The 23205-nt window shown below is 39.4% G+C and overlaps 1 protein-coding gene across 3 annotated transcripts in view; it reads left to right on the top strand.

Moving 5' to 3' along the window:
- Positions 1 to 23205, top strand: part of OGDHL (oxoglutarate dehydrogenase L) — a 57356-nt gene that overhangs the window by 15954 nt on the left and 18197 nt on the right. For all 3 annotated transcript variants that reach the window (XM_075422992.1, XM_075422993.1, XM_075422991.1), the window contains 12 exons: positions 2458 to 2573; positions 4532 to 4686; positions 7617 to 7763; positions 8357 to 8447; positions 8951 to 9130; positions 9500 to 9628; positions 10012 to 10191; positions 10461 to 10613; positions 12133 to 12235; positions 12861 to 12989; positions 15274 to 15424; positions 19437 to 19564. In XM_075422992.1, coding sequence (XP_075279107.1) covers positions 2458 to 2573; positions 4532 to 4686; positions 7617 to 7763; positions 8357 to 8447; positions 8951 to 9130; positions 9500 to 9628; positions 10012 to 10191; positions 10461 to 10613; positions 12133 to 12235; positions 12861 to 12989; positions 15274 to 15424; positions 19437 to 19564 — 1662 coding nt within the window. The remainder of the gene's footprint in view (positions 1 to 2457; positions 2574 to 4531; positions 4687 to 7616; positions 7764 to 8356; positions 8448 to 8950; positions 9131 to 9499; positions 9629 to 10011; positions 10192 to 10460; positions 10614 to 12132; positions 12236 to 12860; positions 12990 to 15273; positions 15425 to 19436; positions 19565 to 23205) is intronic.

Here is a 23205-nt window from a genome sequence, read left to right as displayed (position 1 = left end):
TTTTATTTCTGGTGTTTAGGAGAGCAGCAGTGCTGACCATTGATCGTATAAAGGCAGTGGAGTGCTTAAGACTGTGAATAGAGAGATGCTTACACAAATCAGCAGTTGTCTTTGAAGTTTGTCAGCTTTGATTAAAGGAAAGTATCTACTAGAAAAAACACTAGACATTTACTGAGAAATATAATTTGTCTGGACTGTGGGTGATTGCTGACACGTCAGTATAAATTTCTTTAAACTCTGCAGATAGTTTAGTTCTGAGTGTTGTGACTGGTCAGAAGGTGCCATACCGAAGCCCTCATGAGCATAGGGACAATATGCTAGACCTCTGAATGCGATGGGGGGATGTCTCTGAGAGTGAAGCTGGGGTGATATTTCAGTTTGTGAGGGGAAACAAAATTTCTAACCTAATCTTGGCACAGCGAAAATGAGAAAAATCTCAAATGTTGCTTATCTCCTTGAATATTCCAGGCAGGAAACTTATGAAAGGTCTCTGGTAGTCCAGAAAGTATTTTAGTGTTTGATTTTTCTGTGCATTTTCTTTGTCCCATCTTCTGGGTTCTTTTTTGAGAAACCTTCCGGTAGGAAGTTTCTTCTGGGAGTTGCTTCCAGAAATGCAGCTATTTACAGGCGTACCTACTGCACGATCCAGTTACAGAATTGCTTTCAGGAACGCTTGGATTTCAGTAAGGTTGTGTCTCTTTAAAAATGAGGTGATGCTTCAGTAAATAAGCAGTGCTGCAGTACAAAGCACAGATGTTCTGTGTGTGCCCAGATCACTCCTGTACATGTTCTGGTTTTTGCATGACAGAACATGAAGAGCCTGTGAAGTCTGAGAGAAAGTCAGCAAAGGGTGGGGAAGGATGTTAGTACTGCTTTTTTTCAGATGACACTAAAGCCCCTATCATCCCCTGTGTCCCTCCCACCTCCTCCTTTTTTTTTTTTAATTTTAAACATTTTAGAAAGCCAGAATTAATTTGGTGCTGGAAAAGCCAATTACATAACCGAAAAGGAGAAATAGTGGTACAAATCCATGTTTTTTTAGTCGCTTCAGTTTTGAAATTTTAATGTATTATTTAAATTATTATTAAAAGCAAAATTAATATTAATATTTTATTTTTAAATATATTATGTTTAAAACTCAAAATGTGTTACTGCTTACAGTGCTGTATAGTAAAAGTGGTGGCAACACAGTCCTATGGCCTGACTTCAACTCTAAATGCTAACTTCCATTATTATTTCATCTTTAAATTGCTTCTTCGCCTTTCTCTTGAGAAAATCCATTTAATGGGAAATACAGAGCACTGTTCTATATTGATTTAAGAGTTATGTGCCGGCTGTCGTGTCAGTGTTAAAGTGGATGACTGCAGCTTATCCAAAACCAAGATAGAGTTCAAAATTAAAACCAGAGAAGCTATTTTTAGTTTTGAAAATATTTTTACATGTGCACACACACATATATAATTTCTGTGTATATGTAAGTTTCTTTAACTGCATGTAATGTGTATTATAAGTTTTATTCATTCTCTTCTTACAATTGTGACAAGCTATTTTTCCTTTCTTCATTTAACAGGTCTAGGTTAAACTTAATCATGCAAAGCCTTTAACCTGCGTTGATACCAGTCTTTCAGTCTTGCCTGTTGTCTATTTTGTTTTATGCAGTTTTGAAACTGCTTAATAGTTAAGTTAAATATTTTCTTAAACCTTATACTCAGCCAGAAGAAGTTTAGATATGTCTAAATCAAGGTGGGATGACATGCTTAAACAAGCCCTTGTTTTGACTGGGGGGAGTGTGAAAATCTGTCTGGTTTATGGGGGGTCACCGATTGGGCAGTAGCACTGTACAGGTCCTTACACGGCCATTTCAAACCACCTTCCCTGTAAAGAGAAAGAGGGTGAACAGAGGTACCTTGGAATTTCTACCAGAGTGTATGCACAGCATTACATTGAACAGATTCTGTATTTTCTCTTAGTCTATCTATTAATGTTGTAAAAAGAAATCTAATATGCTTCCAACCAACCGTCTGTGAAAAGTGGTTCTGTATATGTTTGTTGCTCGTGATAGAGCAAGGAAGGAATCCCGATCATTACAGTTAGTTCTTTTACTGAACAGTGATATGCAAGATATAATGTGGAGAATTGATGGCATATATGCTAAAATATAAAAAGGTTTGGGTGATTTTAATTTCAGTTGTTCTACCTGAGCATTTAAAAATGCATGGTTTGGTATTTCTAATCAAACAATATCTATTTAATTAAAACATTTGTTTTTTTAAATCCAGACTAAAGTGCATCGTAATAATGGATGTCTCCAAAGTATTCATGCTTTCGATTTTCAATCTCATACCTTCTTTCTTAATTTTGCTTTATTAATCTTAATTTGTGGTGGTTTGAAAACCAATGCTGGTTTCCTTTTTGTCTCCTGCCCTACTTTGCAAATTGATAATGTACCTGTTGTAGGGTTTTATGGTTTGCATGAATCGGATTTGGACAAAGTCTTTCAGCTGCCTACAACCACCTTCATAGGAGGAAATGAGAACAGTCTTTCTTTACGAGAGATCATCAGACGGCTGGAGGTCAGTGGGACCTTTTTGGGTTTGTGATCATTTTCATCCAAACAGAAGTGAACTCTTTCCAATTGTCAGTCACAGAAAACTTATAATTTGTCAATTATTAGTCAAGCATGCAAAGAATTCAAATGGCGTTAAAAATAGCCTTTGTATTATTTCTAGTGATGGCAGCACCAGTAGTTTCATTGCCTGGATATCTGGAATACATAGATTAAGGATGAGTGTAAGAGGTGAATATGGTAGAATACTAATTCGGGCCCTAGTTCTGGAAAGAGCTGTAATTTACAAGTAGAGCCTGTAGAACTTGTTTTTTAAGTGTCCTATCACAGATAAAACACCTTTGCATACAGTACTTAGGATGTGCAGGGGTTGCTCTGAGATCCCTAGGTTTAGTGAGACTTATACCTGAGTGAAAATATGAGAATTGGGTACCAAATCCATGGAAGCCCAGCTGTAGCTTCTAGATGGTGATGATCCTTGTTTTCCATCCCCAATCCTTCTTCTAGAGTTTCATTATCTAACAGGTGATATCATTATGCCATGTGACATCATCAAAGGTAAAACAATATAAGGCAAAGATAATTTAAAAGAATAAATGTAGTTAGAGGGGAACTCCAAACAGCAAAACAGTGAGTAGGATTGGTAGTGAATTTGCAGACTACTGAGTTAGTAAGTGTTGGATATTCCCAAATGTGCTTTTCCCAGGATTTTGGAGTACTGAAGTTGTAGAGGTTTCTGTTGCACGGTGATGAAATCCACTGGAGTAAAAAGGGCTAGGGCTGAGGAAATATTTTAAAGGATGGAATATGGAGCTGAGTTACAAGAATGTAAAAATGAAAATAAAGTATTTACAATAATTACTGAGCATGTAAAAGTTCATGGCTTTGACCTGTTGCAAATGTGAAAGAATGCGTTGCCTGGTATGTTTGACTATTACATCAGCTTAGCTGGAGCATGGTAAGTTGTTAAGCCACAGCATCTCTGTTGTGCGTTTGAGCCCTATAATTCGTTTTTGGGTTTTGTTCTTTTCTAGCGTGTCTGTACAGCAATTTTCAAGGGATAATCCTTAAAATTATAATGTGCAAATGAACAAAATCAATAGCAAAATCTGAAAGCGTCAAGGAACTGATTTGTGCTAAAGAGAAATAACCTGCTGATTTCCCTCTTCTCTCTGGGGCTTTGGATTTAATTTTTTTATTGAAGTTAACATTAAATGCCTTTTTAGAGGCGGTAGAGAGCATATACTATGTGTTCACAGTGTTTTTATCTCAAATTGAATTCAGAAGAGCTCTTACTTCTGTGATTTGTATTTTGGACTCATTTTTCTGGTGAAATATTCTTTTTAAGGTAAGAAAAAGAAAATTTAAAAAATGCAAGAAGGAAATAAAATTTCTGAAGTGTCTTTGCATTTTTCCGTGTCCTTTCTCTGCTCTCAGCTGCTTGGGTTCTTTTTCAGATTTCCAGCCTTCTGAGACTTGGCAGCTATCAGACGATTTGCATGAGGCTTCATAGCTGTCTTCTCATTGTCTTTATTGCTTGATTTCAGGTGACATTTAAAAAAAGACGGGGTAAATTTTGATAAACGACTTGAAATCTTTGCTGCTGCCTCTAAAGAAAAGACTCTATTACACCTGTAAGAAGAGCAGCAAGTAAGGTGAAATATGCCAGTCACTTTAAGGCAGGTTTATTGGCCGACTTTGAATGTATTACCAAATGAGAATCTTCCAGATTCAAAATTTTGAAATGTCACTTTGTAGAGAAAGCTTTCTGACACGAAACTGGATTCAGTAAAATAATTTATTTGCTTATAGGATTACTGTGGGGAAGATATAGTGGAAGAGGGAAAAAGACGAGATAGGTTTCAGAAGAGTAATATGTACAGAAAATACAGTTTTAAAAATATCCTTGTTTCTTCATCGCCCGTTAACTCCTAAACCTTCTATGTTGGTGTTTCCACATCCTAGAATACCTACTGCCAACACATTGGCTTGGAGTTTATGTTCATCAATGACGTGGAGCAATGCCAGTGGATCCGGCAGAAGTTTGAGACGCCGGGAGTTATGAAGTTTACTAATGAGGAAAAGAGGACTCTGTTGGCAAGGCTGGTGCGCTCCATGAGGTACGCTGGGGGTGGTGCTGGGACGCTGCTATGTGCCTGCTGGGCATAAGCTGGTGCGGTCTGTAAATTGCTGAGGTGGAGGTGAGGAGTCTGAGTGAAATCTGGGGTGCAGGTGGGTGTAGTTAGCCTGGCTGTGAAATCCAAGGAAAGTGAGTGCTGTGAGGTGCATCAGGGTCTGGGGAGTGCCTTTTAGTGTTCTGTTTTCTTAAAAGGCAGGTTGTGTTCTGGTACACTTGTGCAGCCTTCAGTGGCATATCTGGTGATGTTTTCATTGGCTTGTGGGGATGAACTGGGAAAAAATTCTTTCAACAGACTAGTAATATGCACCTGTGTTAAAGATTCATAACGTTTCAGAAAATAGGTGTCAGAACAATGCTGAATACTGATCTTAGCTATGTTCTATCTACTGTGCATCTTTCTAGTAGCACGTGATCAAAGGAAGCCATCCTAACAGTCAGCTCAAGGAGAATTTTTAGATGGGTGAAGTGATGACATGAATGTTGTTTCACTCGCTGATGCGAACAGTCTCTTTGGAAAGCTGTGCCCAGATGGGGCTGGATTTGAGAGGCATAATTTGATTTCAGGTCCTGGTTTTGCCCTTTTCCTTTTGAGATATGCAAAGATGTACTGTTGCATGACCTGGCAGGAGGAGTTTTGGTTTCTGCAATATATGAAAGCGTATTTGGAAATAGCTTATTGATTGGTCCCCTGGTGGCTATCTGTATGGAAATACTGTAATCCCAGAGACTGAACCATGCTCTCACCCCTAGAACAAGACTGTCTTCTCAAGCATAAGATTTATGACAGTTCTTACAACTCGAAACAGTTTGCATATCCTTTGATAAACACAAGAGTTAGAGATTTATGTGGACACATTTTTTGATTAAGCTTCTGTGTTCAAAGACTTAAAAATAAAGTACTCATTGGAGGTGTTGGAAGATACTTTCGCCAGGTTTTGTTTACCGATATTATAGCAAGATTGTCTGGTTAAAAGTTTCATTTAAACAGAAATAAAAAAGTTACTTAATGGTCAGATGAATATTGCATTTGAGTAAGTTTGTTTAACAAACCCTCAATATGAACCATCTCAATTTATATTGAGACAAGGATTTGTGGTTTTATTCCTGCCTGTCTAAGCTATGGAAAGATCTGAGGTTTCTAGAAGCATGAAGGAGCCAAATATTCATCTGCCAAATTAATTGTGTGCTGAAAATGGAAGAAAAGTTTCATGTAAATTTCTATTCCACTATCTGTAGCCTGCTTTTTTTGGTCTGAAAATGATCAAGAAAAAAATCTGTTTTTGTGGAAAAGTGGTTGTGCACTTGAGATTTTGTGGCTTTATAGAGCAGATAGTCATCATTTTCCTCAAGAATACCATTTTCAAAAATGTTCGCTCCAAGTACTACATACTTCAGGTACCTGAAACTGAATTTTAAAGTAGGATTTCTCATCCTTTGTGGTGTTCACTGATAGGTTATTGAACAAAGGGTCGTTTTTAACTCTTCCTCCTGTAAAATACTCCCTATATATACTTGAGCTACTTTGTGTATGCATTAGTAAACTTGTTAGACCCTGATTGTGTGGTCTGATCTGGGCATCTTCTTAAGCCTGTCCAGGGTCGAGCATTTCTGGATTACCCCTTCTGAAAGTAACGATCTCTCATAAGACGTGCTCCTCGTTGGGTACTGAACACGTGCAGTGACAGCGGATGAGCTGCAAGCCCTTGTGAACTCACAGTGGGATATGGGGGACTTGCAAGATGTGACTGTGAAATACTGTAGTTCTGTACACGTACTGGCAGTTTGCCTCAGATAATGAACTTTCTGCTTGTCCAGTACTGGCTTAGCTTGCAGCTGCAAAGAGGAGGAAAACGGCGTGTACGACCACCACTTTGATTTGCCCTGTAGGACCTGCTGTTCACATGGGAGCAACTTTCAGCTTGTATGAACTGGCATAGCCTCGCAGACTTCCCTGAGGAATTCTGGCGGCAGAGCTCAGCTGAGGGTCTGGCTTGTTGCTTGGATGCCTGAATAGTGAGGGCATTGACGGGTGAGCTAAGGAGAGTCTTTTGGCAACTCTTCATTTTACTGCTTCTAGGACTTCAATCTAAAGAGGTAGATGTCAGCATTTGAAGTGATGAATAAGCTGAGTATTAATGGATTGTGGCAGTGTTATGAGTTGAGGCATTGCACAGATGATATGACCAACACAGCTGTTTTCATGAAGATGTATTTTCTTTGCCTTTTGTATCTCCAAGCTTTACAACATATAATCCTTCCAGCATTTGTTGAAAGGTACTTTTTAACCACTCACATTGCCTCTGGCCCAAATGCATTAAAGAATGAAAGAACATAGAGCTGTCAAGGATTGACATCTTATTTCTGCTGCAGCTGCAGCAGAGATACCAGTGTCCTAGTTCTTGGCACATTACCAGCCGTTACATCAATGGTCTGAGAAGCCCTGCCATTGAACAGGAGCTGTGAAATAGGCATGTTTTCAGCTGTATTTCTACAAGTTTTTAATTATTACCTACAGGCTCTCTGTTATGTCTTCTTCAATCCATAGAAGAGACTTATTTGCTGTTACTCTGCCTTCCCAGTGGTCGGTATGTATTTTGTATGCGTGGGAAGGAGCAGAGGTTAACCTGGGAAGTGAATTTTGTCTGAGGTGGAGACGCTTCTTCCTGTCTGAACTGTTTCAAAGTCCTCGTAAATACTTCTCAGATGTAAGAGAAAGAAGACTTAATTTTCTCCTGTGTCTCCCTTCCTACATGTGACTTGCTTCCAGAGGCCTAAAAACGTTGATTCACAGATATTTTAAAACAGTATAATGTAATTTTAATTGGTGACAGATGTTTGACAGTAAGAATTGTCTACATTATCTTAATACAAACACTCTCTCTTGGTTTTTTGTGTTTCTTTTTGGCAAAGATTTGAAGACTTCCTTGCTCGCAAGTGGTCTTCCGAAAAGAGATTTGGTTTGGAAGGATGTGAAGTAATGATTCCTGCACTGAAGACCATCATTGATAAATCCAGTGAAATGGGAATTGAATATGTTATCATGGGGATGCCTCACAGGTAATGTCAGTGGAAACGCCCCAACAAATGGGCTTACTGTTTTGAGACAGGTTTCAGGTTTTAGAATTTTATTAATGAACTTGGTATTGGAGAAGCTAGGGTAGCAAGAGTCAGTCGTAGCAAGTAATGGGAACACAGAACTGTAACGAATACTTGTCAGTGAGACTTCACAGGTGAATGCTAGCAAAACTCCCTTCAGCATACTTTGAAGCCTCAAGCAAGTGTGGCAGCAACAATGGTATCTATCCCATTGCATAGAGTCTGCAACTGGGAAAGCTTGGTGAGATGGTATCAAACTTACTTTTGCAGTCTGCCTTAATTATTAATGTAATCATGTTAAAACTGCCAGATAGCTACAAAATTCATTGCTCGTACTCTGATAACTAGATATTATAAAACATCTGTAGGAATGCGTTGGAGGAACTTTGCAATGGGAGGAAAGGGTAGAATGAAGGGCTTCAGGTTCAGAAGTTTGAAGGGAACTTCTTACTTGCAAATTTCTGACAGAGATGGCTTCCTGATTTTACAGGTTTTATGCTGTTAACTCTGTTATTACCATTTTTGAGACACAACTATGTTTGGAATTTTTTTAGAGGTAGGCTGAATGTATTGGCTAATGTCATCCGAAAAGAGCTGGAGCAGATCTTCTGTCAGTTTGATCCCAAACTTGAAGCAGCTGATGAGGTAAGATGCTTCTTCAATAGATCTATGTACAGAGGTCAACATTCAGGGTAATTTTTTGGAATTTTGGTCATGGTTATTGTGAAAATAGCATTGTCAGCAGCTGAAATGCGTTGTCTTCTTTTCTAGTTTGAGGAATACGATTCGGTGAAATTCCTTAACAAATTTAAAGACTACACTGTACTTCTAACATGCAGAAGGTGTCTTAGGAATGACTGTAGAGAAGTAGGTTCCAGGTCATTTGACTCAGTTTGTAATCTCTAAGACTCTGTTTCATATAAATGAAATGAATATCAATATTCTGTATATTGGCAATCCAATATTGGATAGTGACACTAGGATAATAAAATATGAACAATGTTCCAGTTTGTCAAACTTGTAGCACATACTGATGTACAATTAGCTAGATGCATTTTTCAGACTGAAGCACAACTTTTAGGCATAGTCACTCGGATGCAGCTGATACGAATGACTTTCCTGAATTGTGACTATGTCTTGCACGTTAGGGATCTGGGGATGTAAAGTATCATCTGGGAATGTATCATGAGAGGATCAACCGAGCAACAAACAAGAAAATCACTCTGTCCCTGATGGCTAACCCTTCTCACTTGGAAGCAGTTGATCCGGTTGTGCAAGGGAAGACAAAAGCTGAACAGTTCTATCGAGGGGATACGGCAGGGAAAAAGGTGAAATTTTTAAAATGTAGTAACTCTTACTGGTAGGTTTTCATACTATTTTTAATAAAAATAGTTCATCAGTAGTTTTGTGTGATAGTCTTCCTCTCTTCTTCCTTCATAAAAGGGATATATCACCTGTTGAACTAGATAAGGCTTTTGTCATGGTACCTCAAGGGTAACTTCAGGAAGTAGGCTTAAAACTTTCTTCCATTTGCGAACTGAGCAAAGGCAGCAGAATGCTGACAAGTCTATGGTTTATTATAAAAATACAGTTCTGGTTTACAAGCACTGCAGAGACATGGAGCAAAGAAATCCTGTCGAGAAGCTTAAACTGCAGTTTTGCTTTCTAATACATGTGTGTATAATCTTCCCTCTTAGGTTATGTCCATATTATTACATGGGGATGCTGCCTTTGCAGGACAAGGAGTAGTTTATGAGACGTTTCATCTTAGTGACCTCCCATCCTATACCACAAATGGCACTATCCACGTTGTGGTCAACAACCAGGTAACAAGTAGAGTGTTTTCCGATCAAGTTGTTTGTTGAATATTTGCTAGTGTATTTCTTTTTGCTCATGTTTGTTATTAGCTGGGTGCATTGTCCCCTAGTGTTTATTAGAATGGTTAGGTTGTTCCTGAAAATGATCACAGTATCTGGCAACTCTGAGTGGATAATATTTTATCACCTACATTTATTTCATTCAGTTTATAACACTTAATTGGATTAGGTTTGCTTTGTTTTGTTTTTAAGGGAGCATAAAGAGGCTAGCGAGCCAAAATGAAAATCTGATAGTACTGCTGTGTAAATGAGTATTAAGTGAAAACTTCAAGTGTTTAAAACAAACTAGAGGGAGATGCTCATATTTTAATGGAAGTTGCTGTGATTTTTAGATTGGCTTCACCACAGACCCCCGTATGGCCCGTTCATCTCCGTATCCTACTGATGTTGCTCGTGTGGTCAATGCTCCCATTTTTCATGTGAATGCTGATGACCCTGAAGCAGTGATGTATGTGTGCAGCGTAGCTGCAGAATGGCGAAACACATTCAATAAAGATGTGGTGGTTGACTTGGTAAGTCTTGGTTTCCTTAACTTTTCATTCTGTGTATTACGTACTACTCTCATATTTTTCTGTGGTTTAGAAGACCCAGTCAAGAAACATGTTTTGATTTTAATGGCGTTTAGTTTCTTCATTTTTAAAACACCAGACAACTAACAGCCCCACAAGAATCCATAGATGTTTTTATACCTTATACCTCCTAAAATATCTGTAAAACTGTGAAACTGAAAGAGTCAATTTTACTTTTTTCCTTACCAACAGGAACAATCTTTCTCTTGTAGGTTTGTTACCGTAGGAGAGGGCACAATGAAATGGATGAACCAATGTTCACCCAGCCTCTAATGTACAAGCAGATTCATAAGCAGGTGCCGGTGCTGAAGAAGTATGCTGACAAACTAATTGCAGATGGGACTGTAACACTGCAGGAGTTTGAGGTACAGGTCAACAGAGTTAAAAGGCACTTAAGAAGCTGGTAGTAGGAAGACACAACTGTCACTATATGCTGTCTGCTTAAAAACCTTCCTTTCATTACGATGATAAGCCTTCACCCTTTGCAACTTTCTGATTCAATTCGGTTTGGATTTTAAATAGATAAATAAAATAGATAGTATTATTGTTACAAAAGGACTGAAAGTGCTGTGAAGTAATTACATATTGCACAGAAAAAAAATTGCTTCAGTTCTGAGAATTGTGAGCAGATGTGAATGTTGGGTATGGACGCATTTGTCAGCTGTTCATCTCTAGAATCTTGATTCAGCAGTAAGACAGTATTTGAATGCTCATAGGTCTAACTGTAGCTTCGTATTGATAACAGGCTTGTATCCAGCAATAATGAATAAAATCAATTTAACCTTTTTATTTTCTTGCAATAATTCAGGCAAGTTCAGAGATCATTTGAAATACTCCAGAATAATGAAGTGTAGTCTGGTGCCTGTATTAAGCTGGTTAGGTCTTTACCTTAATCTTTTTGAAAGTGAATGTGTAGAGTGCAGATACAAAAAAAGACTTTCTGAGAAGGAGTGACTAACTACGTAGTGACGCGGTATTGCAGATCAACAAAAAACCAGTTTGTGTAGGTGCATTCTGTTGTCTGCAAGAATGATCACAGCTCATGCAGAGCTAGCTGTCCTGAGCTGTTGGAAGAGCGTGCCAACGGTGGCATAGAATCATTGAATGCATTGGGTTGGAAGGGACCTTTAGAGGTCATCTAGTCCAACCCCCCTGCAGCGTGCAAGGATATTTTCAACTAGACCAGGTTGCTCAGAGCCCCGTCCAACCCAGCCTTGAATGTTTGCAGGGATGGGGCCTCCACTGCCTCTCTGGGCATGGGCTTTGGTGACTGGATCCAGCATCCTGGATGGATGTTTTGCTGCACAGACTGAGCTCAATATTGCTGTTAATTATGTTGAAGATTAGCTAGCTCAGTAACTTAAGTGTGGCTTTGGATTGAAACGTAGATATGGTAGAGGCATTCTGCCTCTACAGAATATGGCTTTGTGTCTGTTGCCATTGATAGGTGTGGCCAGCAGCTTCTTGGCTAAACTCTCCTAGCCAGACTAGTTTTCTAGGAAGTTCTTTTCTAGTCTTCAGTGGCTTCTGTATCGTGAAGTATGAGAGCTGGATAATGCTGATCTTAGAAGTATGACTGTAAATTGTATTTGGTACTTCAGTTGTGTCTCATTCTAGAGTACTGCTTGCAGCTTCAGCTCTTGGTGCTCGCCTCTGTAACACCTGTCCAATAAACTAAACAATTTCTTTAGAATAATGTGGATAAGCGTGTTTCTGGAAGGCAGTGTGATGCTAGGTAAAATGAAATTGTGTGTTTGCATAATTGTAACTAAGTTTTCTTCTGGAGTTAAATAACTTTTTTATCATACTGAATGGTAGGTGCCATCTGTAAGATAAAAAGGTTTTATGTCTACCCATTTCAAAAAGAAAGTTTTTGTTCTACAGGAAGAAATTGCGAAGTATGATAGAATATGTGAAGAAGCATATACTAGATCTAAGGATAACAAGATCCTACATATCAAGCACTGGCTTGATTCACCTTGGCCTGGTAAGAAGTGTCCTTTCACTTAGCTTACTGTTAATATTATTATGTTTTTATTTTGAGTCCATATTCTAGGACTCTTAAATGTTTTTTGTCAGACAGTGTTCCTCTAAAATAAAATATATGACCTTTGGTTTACCCCTGTTAATAGTAAATAAAACATTCTGCCAGATGAACTTCAAAGAGATGCTTTTCTTAAAAAACATGCAAAATAAGGTGTGGCTTTGAAAAAGACGTCTTTTCAGTTTAGCAGAGTAGTATTATTCCTGTAATGTTAACTGTCTGTGCCTTCAGGAAGAAGGAGGACGTCTCATGCTCCTTGTCTTTTTTTTTTCTTTTTTTTGAGGTATTGAGGGGCCATGTGCCTTTTATTGGCTGCCTCTGCCCACATAGTTGGACTTCACAGGGAGTGAAAGCAGAAACAAAACAGATCATTTTGTGTCTGTAAGGTGAAGTTCTGTTGTCATGCAGACAATCAAAATGATTGTGTCTCCCAGTGAAAGGTAAAGAACTAAGTTTAGGCTCCTGCTTAGAACATCTTTTAAGAGTTGTGAGTTTTTAAATACATTGTCAATAGTATAGGTATCTCTTAATCAGTCCTTGAACATCTCACCAAATCTTTTACTTCCAGGATTCTTTAATGTGGATGGAGAACCCAAGAGCATGTCTTGTCCTCCAACTGGCATTTCAGAAGACCTGCTGACTCACATTGGCAATGTGGCTAGTTCAGTTCCAGTCAAAGACTTCAAAATACATGCAGGTCAGCTGGAGTCTTTGTTTCTCGTAGTGGCTACGTTTCTTGCTCATGTTTTGTATTTCCGCATGTTCCCGAAGAGGAAAATGCCTGTGACTTTTATTTTAACTCTTCCACCTTACGGGCAGGGAGAATGTGACAGTTAGGGTCCTGCTGCTTGTTCTCAGCATAATGTGCTTTCAGTATCATGCCTCTTCTGTTCCCTACCTCAACAAAATAGATATTCCTCTGAGGCAGGTAAAAGTCTCTTTGTAACATTAAGTTAATACCTCCTTTCATTCTTCAAGTCCTTGTGTAAAGTGCTGCCGCTATGCAGCACCTGGTGGGATGTACTGGGAAGTACAGCACCCATCTCAGAAAGCACTATTAATGGAGTTTTTAATGCTAAAACCAGTGGTAATTTGAAGTCCACTTAAGACACCTTTCTTGTAGTTAGGTAACTTTCTACTCAGGAATATAGCTTGGTCTTTTCAGACCTGGCAACATTCCCGATATACTGTGAGCCTAGTTTTAGTACAGATGAGTGGACTCTGTATGGGCAAATTCAGACACGCTTTTTCTTTCAACTTACCACTTAGCGCTGATGATAGCACAAATCTAATGTTTTCTCAAAAAGTCTTGACTTTTTGTCTGAAGAAATTAAATTCTGAATTTGGCATCTGTTACAGTAAGAAGTTAAATGTGCCTGTCTCACAGGGGATCACCTGGCACTGTGTCAAAGTTCTTTTACTCCCTGGTGAGGTTGAAGCTTAGCAGCTCTACAGGGAGCAGTAACATGTTCATTCCATGGAGAAACATGGAGACGCTTTTTTTTTAGGGACTTTTTTGTTGTTGTTGTTGTTGGCTGCTAGGGAATGTACTTGGGATCAGGAGAAAGAGCTTTTTTGTTTTGCTGAGTAAAATCTCTAGCTAGTCTTTCTTCTTCAGAGTCATCTATCAAGGAATAAAGTGTGTCTGCTGTACGTGTTTGTGTTCCTTTGGGACAATTAAACACTGTTACAAGTTATGATGATAGGACATTCCCAGTTATCAATTTCAGGCTTGTTGTGCAGATATGGTTAATAGATGAACTTTAAAACTCTTCCACACATTTGTGCACTTCGTTGTGACACCGATAAATTTGAAATTGTAGTCAGCCAATAAAATTTAAAGACATTCTAATTAAAGAGGTGAGACAGTCTCTCTTTAGTAACTTGAATAACCGTTGACACTAAGTGACACTTGTCAGTATATAATATAGATTTATGGTTCAAGGCAAACTTAGGTCTGCTAGATTCTTTTATGCAGTATAAACTGCCATGAAAGAGAAAATTTTGGGAGAATTAGAAGGGGAAGAGCACCTTTGAAGTACTTTGTCCTTCCACTAGAATGAAATGGCTTAATATCTGACAGTCTTTCAACAAACAGTTGGAAGATTATTTTGTTTTATCAAGTGTTTAGTATATTCTAAAGAGAAAGTTTTCAAGATTTTTTTGCTTAAAATGCAGTGATTTCGATGAGAGAATAGTTTTATGTGGAAAGAAAGCAGGGTGATTTTTGTAAAAACTGGGAAAGTAACAAAGGGAGGTATGGGAACATAACAAATAGGACAGCTTGCTAAAAGCATCAGTGTGGAAGTTGGAGAAAAGGTGGTGTCAGGTGACACTGAATACACTAAGCTCATAGTCTCCACGCTGGAAGCATCTGTGTGCAGCTTTGAAGTTTTATTCCTTTAAAAGTCCCGGTGGTGCAACTTGTGTTTTGGCTTACCGAGTTGTAAAATCTTCACTGTAAAAAAACAGCTTTTGGTTACCAGCTGAAAATCTGTTGGCAGCTGCTACAATTTCCTATTTAAATGATACTCAGAGTATTGAGTAATCTGGCCTGTTGCTCTTTGTAACATCTCCAGAAGTCCAATAAGACAAATGCCAAGAAAAAATGAAAGAGAGAAGAAATCACAACCTGATAGCTGATATTTTCAGTCTCTTATAAAACAGTACTTGATGTTAGAGATGTGAAAATAAATCTTTAAGAGGTCTTTCACCATGAGTTTTTTTAATTGTCTCAGTAATTGCTGACACAGCCAGTCTTATTTTCTTCTTCTAAAACAAGGTATGAAAGTTATGCCAACCCTTTGCCTGGAAAACAAATTATTTTACTTTGCTAGCATTTCAGTTCTAGAAGAACAATTTGTAGACCCTATTAGGATCTGTTTAACGTAGCCAGTGGGGAAGGAAAATGGTGAATGTCATGTGAATATAAAGTATCTCTGAAGTCAGTCCGTTGATTTCTGATCTTTATTCCAATTTAGGACTCTCTCGGGTTTTGAGAGCCCGCTTGGAAATGACCAGGAACCGGGTTGTTGACTGGGCCCTAGCAGAATACATGGCTTTTGGCTCTTTTCTGAAAGAAGGGATCCATGTGCGACTAAGTGGACAGGATGTGGAGAGGGGTACTTTTAGGTGAGTACTGAGGTAACTGTTAAATGCTGTCCCATACTTAAAGATACACCTTGACATTTTTTAAACAATATGATCTTCTGTAGGGAAGGGGAAGTTGAGGCTACTCAGCATCAGCCTGGGTGTTATAGATTCTGGCAGTCAAGAATAATCAAATCTCCTGTGTCTCTGTAAACAGCATTTTAAAGAATTGTATTTAAGGCAGAATAAATGTTCTTAGCTACTTTCTTCCTTCTCTTGTTCAAAAGCAGAAAAGATTTTTTTTTTCCTACTTTTTAACTAAAAATTCAGCTGCAATCCATCTAATTGCTGAGAAGTAAAAGAAGGGTATTTGCTGCTGCAGATTCTAAAGTCTTTTAAATACCAATCCAGTGGTGGCTGCTTGGAACTCGGGCATCCTGTGAACAAACACACTGCCAGTTGTCAAGGCTTTTTCAAGTGAAACAAGATCCTTTGTGCCGAGACTTTTAATGACTGTGGAGCATGAATGAACGCAGAATCTGATCGCTTAGTAAAAATATATACAGTTCTGCTGCCCCACCTGATTCTCCATGGAGTGAAATGTTAACGATGTATTTAATTGAAGCCTTTGATGCGAAGCCCATTGCTGGGGGTGAATGAACTAGCAGCTGCACTGTGCTTCATTGTGAATGCTTGCAGAGAAGAGAGATAAGTCTTGGTGCCTGTCTTCTCCGGTACAGTGCTCTGTTTGTGTGCTGAGCTTTATTTCGTATCCAGTCTTCTGGGCTTTCTTCTTTTTGCTCCCATTCTAATGGCAGTTTAACAAAATCCTTCGGACAAGACTTGGAAACAAAACTGAAAATGGGCAGATTCCCACCTTCCACACCCCTCCGCCCCGATTTCTCATCCTGCTTGATTTCAGTACCATGGTCTTCTGGAGTGGTGAGCATCTCCTGGGAGAGGAACACCCATGTTCATTTTTGAGCAACCTGCCCACCTGTTTCAGATGAGTGCTTGGTCATGTCTGGCACATGCCTGCACTTGTCTTGAGAACACTGGTTCTCTGTATTCCCAGTTCTCTCAGTGGTGTGAGAGGATTTTCCAAAACTATCGTCCAGATTTTCTTGATGTTTGTTTAAGATAATAATTCTTGTGCTCACAGCAATATAGGGAAAAAAGGTCCTGCACATGGGTCAGGGCAATCCCAAACACAAGTACAGGCTGGGCAGAGAGTGACTTGAGAGCAGCCCTAAGGAGAAGGACTTGGGGGTACTGGTGGACGAGATGCTCAACATGAGCCAGCAATGTGTGCTTGCAGCCCAGAAAGCCAACCCTATCCTGGGCTGCATCAAGAGAAGCGTGGCCAGCAGGTCAAGGGAGGTGATTGTGCCCCTTTACTCTGCTCTCGTGAGACCCCACCTGGAGTCCTACATCCAGCTCTGGAGCCCCCAACATAGGAAGGACATGGGTGTGTTGGAGTGGGTCCAGAGGAGGGCCATGAAGATCATCAGAGGGCTGGAGTACCTCTCCTCTGAGGACAGGCTGAGGGATTTGGGGCTGTTCAGCCTGGAGAAGGCTCCGGGGTGACCTTATGGCAGCCTTTCAGTACCTGAAGAGGGCCTACAGGAAGGATGGAGAGGGACCGTTCACAAGGGTGTGTAGTGATAGGACAAGGGGGAATGGCTGTAAACTAAAAGAGGGCAGATTTAGATTAGATATTAGGAAGGAATTCTTCACCATGAGGGTGCTGAGGCACTGGCCCAGGCTGCCCAGAGAAGCTGTGGCTGCCCCCTCCCTGGCAGTGTTCAAGGCCAGGTTGGATGGAGCTCTGAGCAACTTGGTCTAGTGGAAGGTGTTCCTGCCCATGGCGGGAGGATTGGAAACAGATGATCTTTAAGGTCCCTTCCAACCCAAACCATTCTAAGATTCTATGATTCTGTGAAAAAACACAATCAGATAAAAGCTATTCAGACTGGCAAAGTGATCTAGACTTTATTACTCAGTCTTTTAGAAAAGGAATAAAAAGGCATTCAGATAAATTCTTGTGAAGTTCAGGACTGAAGCTGGTACTGCAGATGTTACATTTATAGTAACCTGGTTCTCCTTTACTGCTGGATTTTGAGTTTGCCTGATGGGTAGTGGGATCTATAAAATACTAGCCTATGGTGTTGTTATGTATTTTTGTTATGAATGGGATAGAGCAGTTGAACAAAAAAGGGTGAGATTAAAAAAATGCCTTGGACCTGAGGAAGCCAGCAAATATTGTACTCTGGTGAACAGAGGAGAACACTGTAGAAATGTGTAAGACAGCCTGTTATACTGTATTCAGGCTCATTTTTTTGAGGAGTAGGTGGAAAAGTTAACTTGCGGTACAGGCACATCTAAGAGATACTGCAGTTCTCAGTAAAGCTGCTCTTTTATACCTGTGGTTTGGTTTCTTTGTCATTTGTAATAAAGGTGAGCAAATTCCCTAACAACTGAAGACATTTGCAAATGCTGGTGCATTTTTATTGGGAAAACCACGCTGCAAACACAGGGAAAGTGTGTCGTTTTATCCGCTCTCTGTACGGAGAAGACCCTTCTTCACCCTCAAAAATTCTTGAAGAACCTAAAGTCTCAGATCTCTGAGACTAACTGAAGAGGGGGTATCAGTTAGAATTTGGGAAGAACTGAAGATACTGCATTGCCATGAAAATAACACGATGGGAACACTTTCATTATTTTGAAGCTTCTGAAGTAGTGTCTAGAAAATAGTGCTGTCTGTCAGTGCTCAGCGTGACGACTTGCTTTCTTCCTGTTTCAGTACTCAACATTATCAATAGGCAGAAGCTAGATAAAGCTGCAGATAGAAGCACTGGGCCCCTTCTTGTCTTGGAGACACACTCTACAGAAGGGAAGGGAAGGGAAGGGGGAGAGAGGGATTTGTTTCTCTGCTGGTTAGATGCCAGTAAACCTGACAATTGCGCAACAGCAAAATCTGACTTGCATATGTCTGCATTTCTGGCTGTCCATCTATGCTCATTGTAATCACCTTTTGCTGGGGAAACACAAAATTTTGTGCTAAAGAACCTTATTGCCTAGCTAGGCCTGCTATTTTCGGCTCAATGACAAAAATAAAATGACAGTGGCAAAAATTATTTCTGCCTAATAGCTGTCTGGTGTGTATATTTTGTCCTATCTACCTCCTTCGCTGTGCTGTGCTTCAAAGATTGTCTTTTCCTGGCCTTATATTGTTGACTTCTAAATAAATTTCAGAGCTCTTTTGCTAACATTCATTATAGCAAAGGGAAGTACAAAAAGATTCGGTCTTCAGTTTGGTGTTGGCAGCTCTACAACACACAGTAACTGTTACCGGTATAATAACGGTCCTTATGTTAGCGGTTGTAAAGCTGGACATATTGGTGTGATTCACTCAGTTAGTCTGCTCAGAGAGTTAATGGATTACAGTAATTACTTCAGTCATCTCTGTTTTGGTAGTGTTCCTCGGTGCCCCATTCTAATGCTGATTAATGGTGTTCTAGAGAACTGTAAATGGTGCATGCTGGTGGAAATAGCAGGGAAGAGGATACAACTGCTTCAAGCCTTGGTGCTGAGATTAGGTTAGATGATATTTTTGCATAAAAGACAAACAACAGTGGTTTTAAGGAAAAAATTAATAGAATTTGCCCGGGAGACAAAGTGAAATGTTTTTAATAACAATTATTTTTCTTATTTTTTTTTTTTTACTTTAATCAGTCTATTTTATAGCAACAACCTCCCCACCCATTCCCCTCTCCCCCTCAGTTCTACTGGTGATGAGGTATTTTCAGTTTCCATAAGTGCTCGAGAGCAAGCCTGGATAGTCAGTGAAAGTAGTTATAGTACAGCAATTGTATTTAGACCTGTGAAGGTATCGCTAGGTTTCAACCAAACCAGGGTGTTGTGTAAAGCAAAGGTAACTGTGTTGCTAGCATGCTTTCTGGAACATAGCTTTGATGGTTTATCTTTGAAAATAACTCTGTTAAAGCCCAAAGTTGTTCTTAGCTAATAAATTTATTTCAATGCCTATTTGCAGCCATCGTCATCACGTGCTTCATGATCAGGAAGTTGACAAGAGAACGTGTGTTCCCATGAATCACCTCTGGGAGCAGCAGGCCCCCTACACTGTGTGCAACAGCTCCCTTTCCGAATATGGTGTCTTAGGTATGTCGCGGGGTAACGGTCTGTCAGGTCTGCTTAGGTTTTAATAGGTCTCAAACAAGGTGTAGGAACTGATGACTGCTAATTAAGAGGAATTTTCCGATTTTGCTTTAACGTGGTGGAGTCTCCTGCCTACAGAATTCTACTTTGTTACTTTAGTTTGCCAAGCCTCAAAACAAACAAACAAAAGTCTCCTCCTGCTAACTGTGTTGAAAAATGAACGAACTCTGCCTTTGCTGTATTTTTGACCTTATCACATTCATAGCAGTTTTGTACCAGGTGGGAGCCAGGAATTGCAGAACAGGGGCCTAAAATCCAATTAAAATGCCTAAACTGATTGCCTCCCCGCCTCACCCCCTGAAAAATGTAGTTCTACCAAGACATTCAATAAATTTACCCTGTTCATTGTAAGACTTGGCCCTTGTTGCCTTCTTATCTTGAATGGTTTTTAAAAACTCATCGTAGTAAAAACTTTAAGCCTAACTCTTGTTTTTTTTCCTACAGTGTGCTATGATGGGATTTGTTTTTAGTGTGTATTTTAGCTTTAACATTTTAGCATAAATTAAAAATTAGAGGGGAAAACTTCCACTCGGCTTTTGTTTGTGGTTTTGTTTTTTCTTTTTTGTTTTCTTTAATTTTTGAGTGTGTTGCCTGTGGTATCAGGCGTGTGAATTTGCAGGTTTCAGCGTGCTTGCAGTGCAACACTTTGCACTCTTCAAAAGGCACGCTGTTTGTTTAGGCTGCTTAGAACATGCTTGTACCTCAAAACTATAAACTGGGAGACTTAACTAGGTTTTGATGGAAAAGTCACAGAATATGCTAGCATTGGTCTCATTAGTACTGAACAGGAAATCACATAGTAATGACAAAGATGAATTTCAGAGAATAATGTAGCTATATGACAAGCAGGGCTCAGCAAGAAAGAGAATGTGGAAAAAAGCTGTAAAACAGTGATATATGAAACAAGTTGCAAAGCTCTCCCTCTCAGGTTCTAGCATCTCTTAAAACAAGCCTCCCCATGTTTTACAGTTATGGGATTCAGTTGAAAGTATCCATCTGTTGTGGTTGATCTTGGCAGTGCTGGAACACACACCTAATGCTTTCTCAAAACAAGAGGAACTGTCAACAAAATCAGAGACACTTTGTAATACAGATATAAAAATCCATCCTAGCCTTACCTGAACTGCTATTCTGAATAGTGCTATTTCAAGAAAACAAATTCTTGTTAGTGATAGTATTAATCATAGTGAATTATATTTTTGGTACTGGACAGACGTTTTACCTTCAGCTGCAGAGAATGGATAACCTCACTCTGACATGGGTGGCAAGAGGAATGTGGAGCACAAAACAAATATATCTAATAATTTATCAAAAATGTTATTGATTCTATGGATAAATAATGAAATACTGTTTCATATCCATTTCAGATCTAATGTGAAGGAAAAAGATGAAACATTGTAGTAAAGATGGTAATTGATAGCTGCTGCTTGCTTCAAAGTTCCAGAAATATTTGATCACGTAGTCATTTCTGTATATGTTGTGATTTAACCCCAGCCAGCAGCTAAGCACCAGACAGCCACTCGCTCACTCCCCCCCCCCCCCCGCCGGTGGGATGGGGGAGCGAATTGGAAGGGTAGAAGTGGGAAAACTCAAGGGTTGAGATAAAAACAGTTTAGTAGGTAAAGCGAAAGCTGCGCCTGGAAGCAAAGCAAACCAAGGAATCCATTCACTGCTTCCCATCAGCAGCAGGTGCTGAGACATCCCCAGGAGACCAGGGCTCCATCACATGTCACAGTTATTTGGGAAGAGAAATGCCATGTCTCTGAATGTCCCCCCCTTTCCTCCTTCTTCCCCTCAGCTTTACACGCTGAGCATGACGCCATGTGGCATGGGATGTCCCTTTGGTCAGTGGGGGTCAGCTCTCCCGGCCGTGTCCCCTCCCAGCCCCTTGTGTACCCCCAGCCTGCTCCCTGAAGGGGTGGGGTGAGGAGCAGAAAAGGCCTCCACTCTGTGTAAGCCCTGATCAGCAGTAACTGAACATCCCTGTGTTTCATCCCTGAAAACAGATCAACTCTGTTTTCAGCACAAATCCAAAACATAGCTCCATGCTAGCTGCTATGAAGAAAATGAACTCTGTCCCAGCCAAAACCAGCACAATATATGCTACATAGCATACCTATTGCTAATAATATTAGAATTAAAATGATGTGAATGTGTAGCTGGAGCATGGGGTGAAGAGCCGAGATATTTTTAGGTATATTTGTTAGCTCTGTGGCAGAATTGGTGTGAACAGAAGTTGTGTCTCTGTGAGTTAATATAGTAACTCGTAAACTCTAAATAGGAGAGTGCAAAAGAGGATGTGTATAAACTTAAGAAAGATAATTGGCGTAGATAAAAAACAAGAATTTAATTTCAGAGAATTACTTTGTTTGTTTGTTTCAAATTTCCAGTTGTTTCTCACAGTTTGATCTGAGGTTTCTTAACTTGAGCCTGTTTACAGTGTTGCTGCAAATTTTATGGGTAAGTGGGTCATAGGTTTCTGGTTTTGTTTTTTTTACATTCCAATAATGTATGATCCAAATATGAAAGTGACAAATGTCTGGATATCGTTGAAATCTGATTTTTTTTTTTTTTTTCCCTTAAAAATTACACCTCATTAGGTCTAGGAAACCTAGTGTTGCTATGGTGTGAAGGGCAATTTTTATTGCCACAATTCTGTTCTTTAAAAAAATTAGCTCTTTCTTTCTTTTTCTTGATCTCATGCTGCTCACTACCGTTTTTCCCCCTTCTCCAGCAGGAGAAATGTGAAAGTTGATTTAATAATTTCAAATGAATACAAGCAATAGTGCAAAATATGGGTTTATTTGTACACTGAAAATAAGAGTACCGTTTCTGTGCAGTTCTGCTTCAGCAGATGTGATGACAGGTTCTTCAAAACTACCAATATTGATATTTTTAATTGTTAAAGAACTTTAAATCCCTCATGTCTGAGGTGTTTTCTAACAGTAAAGGAGATTAAAATGATAGAAATAGTTGGTGAGTGATTTTTTTTTTATTTTTTTTACTAAAAATGCCATGCTTCTATGTTGAAGTGATTTTATAATTAAATTTCCTCTCCCTTTATAACATTTACTTACCAGCCTTCTCCAACATGTTTACTCTTGTGGTTTGTGTCCATAGAGAGACAGTGTTCGGATAAACAGCAGTTTGTGAGCATGTCTCTTCTCGTTAAGCACCTCAGTCAAAGAGGAACTGTCAGACTTGTTACCTGTTTGGCTGGTAACATCACCAAGTTTCCTTTTTAGTGCATGGAAGAAAAAGTGAACATTTGCAGTTCAAGGAGTTGATTCTTCAGGAGTAGCAAAACCCCCCCAACACTTTTTCTCTAACTGCTGTTTCTACTATATAAGGCTGTTACAAGGAACAGTTTGAGATTAGTGCCCGAAAGTATCGGGGGGGGGGGGGGGATGGGAAGTTTGTGAGAGGATATAAAGGAAAAAAAAGGTGTTAAGAATTTAATTTATGACTGTGTTAACATGCAGCACCTCAGAAGCGTTTTGGGAATTCCCTTAGTTTCTGTGAATTAGAGCTAAGTAAAAGTGGATTGAACAGCCCAGCATGACAAAGCTACAGACGATTTCCTT

Source organism: Opisthocomus hoazin, chromosome 6 (assembly GCF_030867145.1).
Source record: "Opisthocomus hoazin isolate bOpiHoa1 chromosome 6, bOpiHoa1.hap1, whole genome shotgun sequence".
In the NCBI taxonomy this organism is placed as follows: Eukaryota; Metazoa; Chordata; class Aves; order Opisthocomiformes; family Opisthocomidae; genus Opisthocomus; species Opisthocomus hoazin.
Note: the sequence above shows the minus strand (reverse complement) of the source record. Positions and strands in the feature narration are given on the sequence as shown.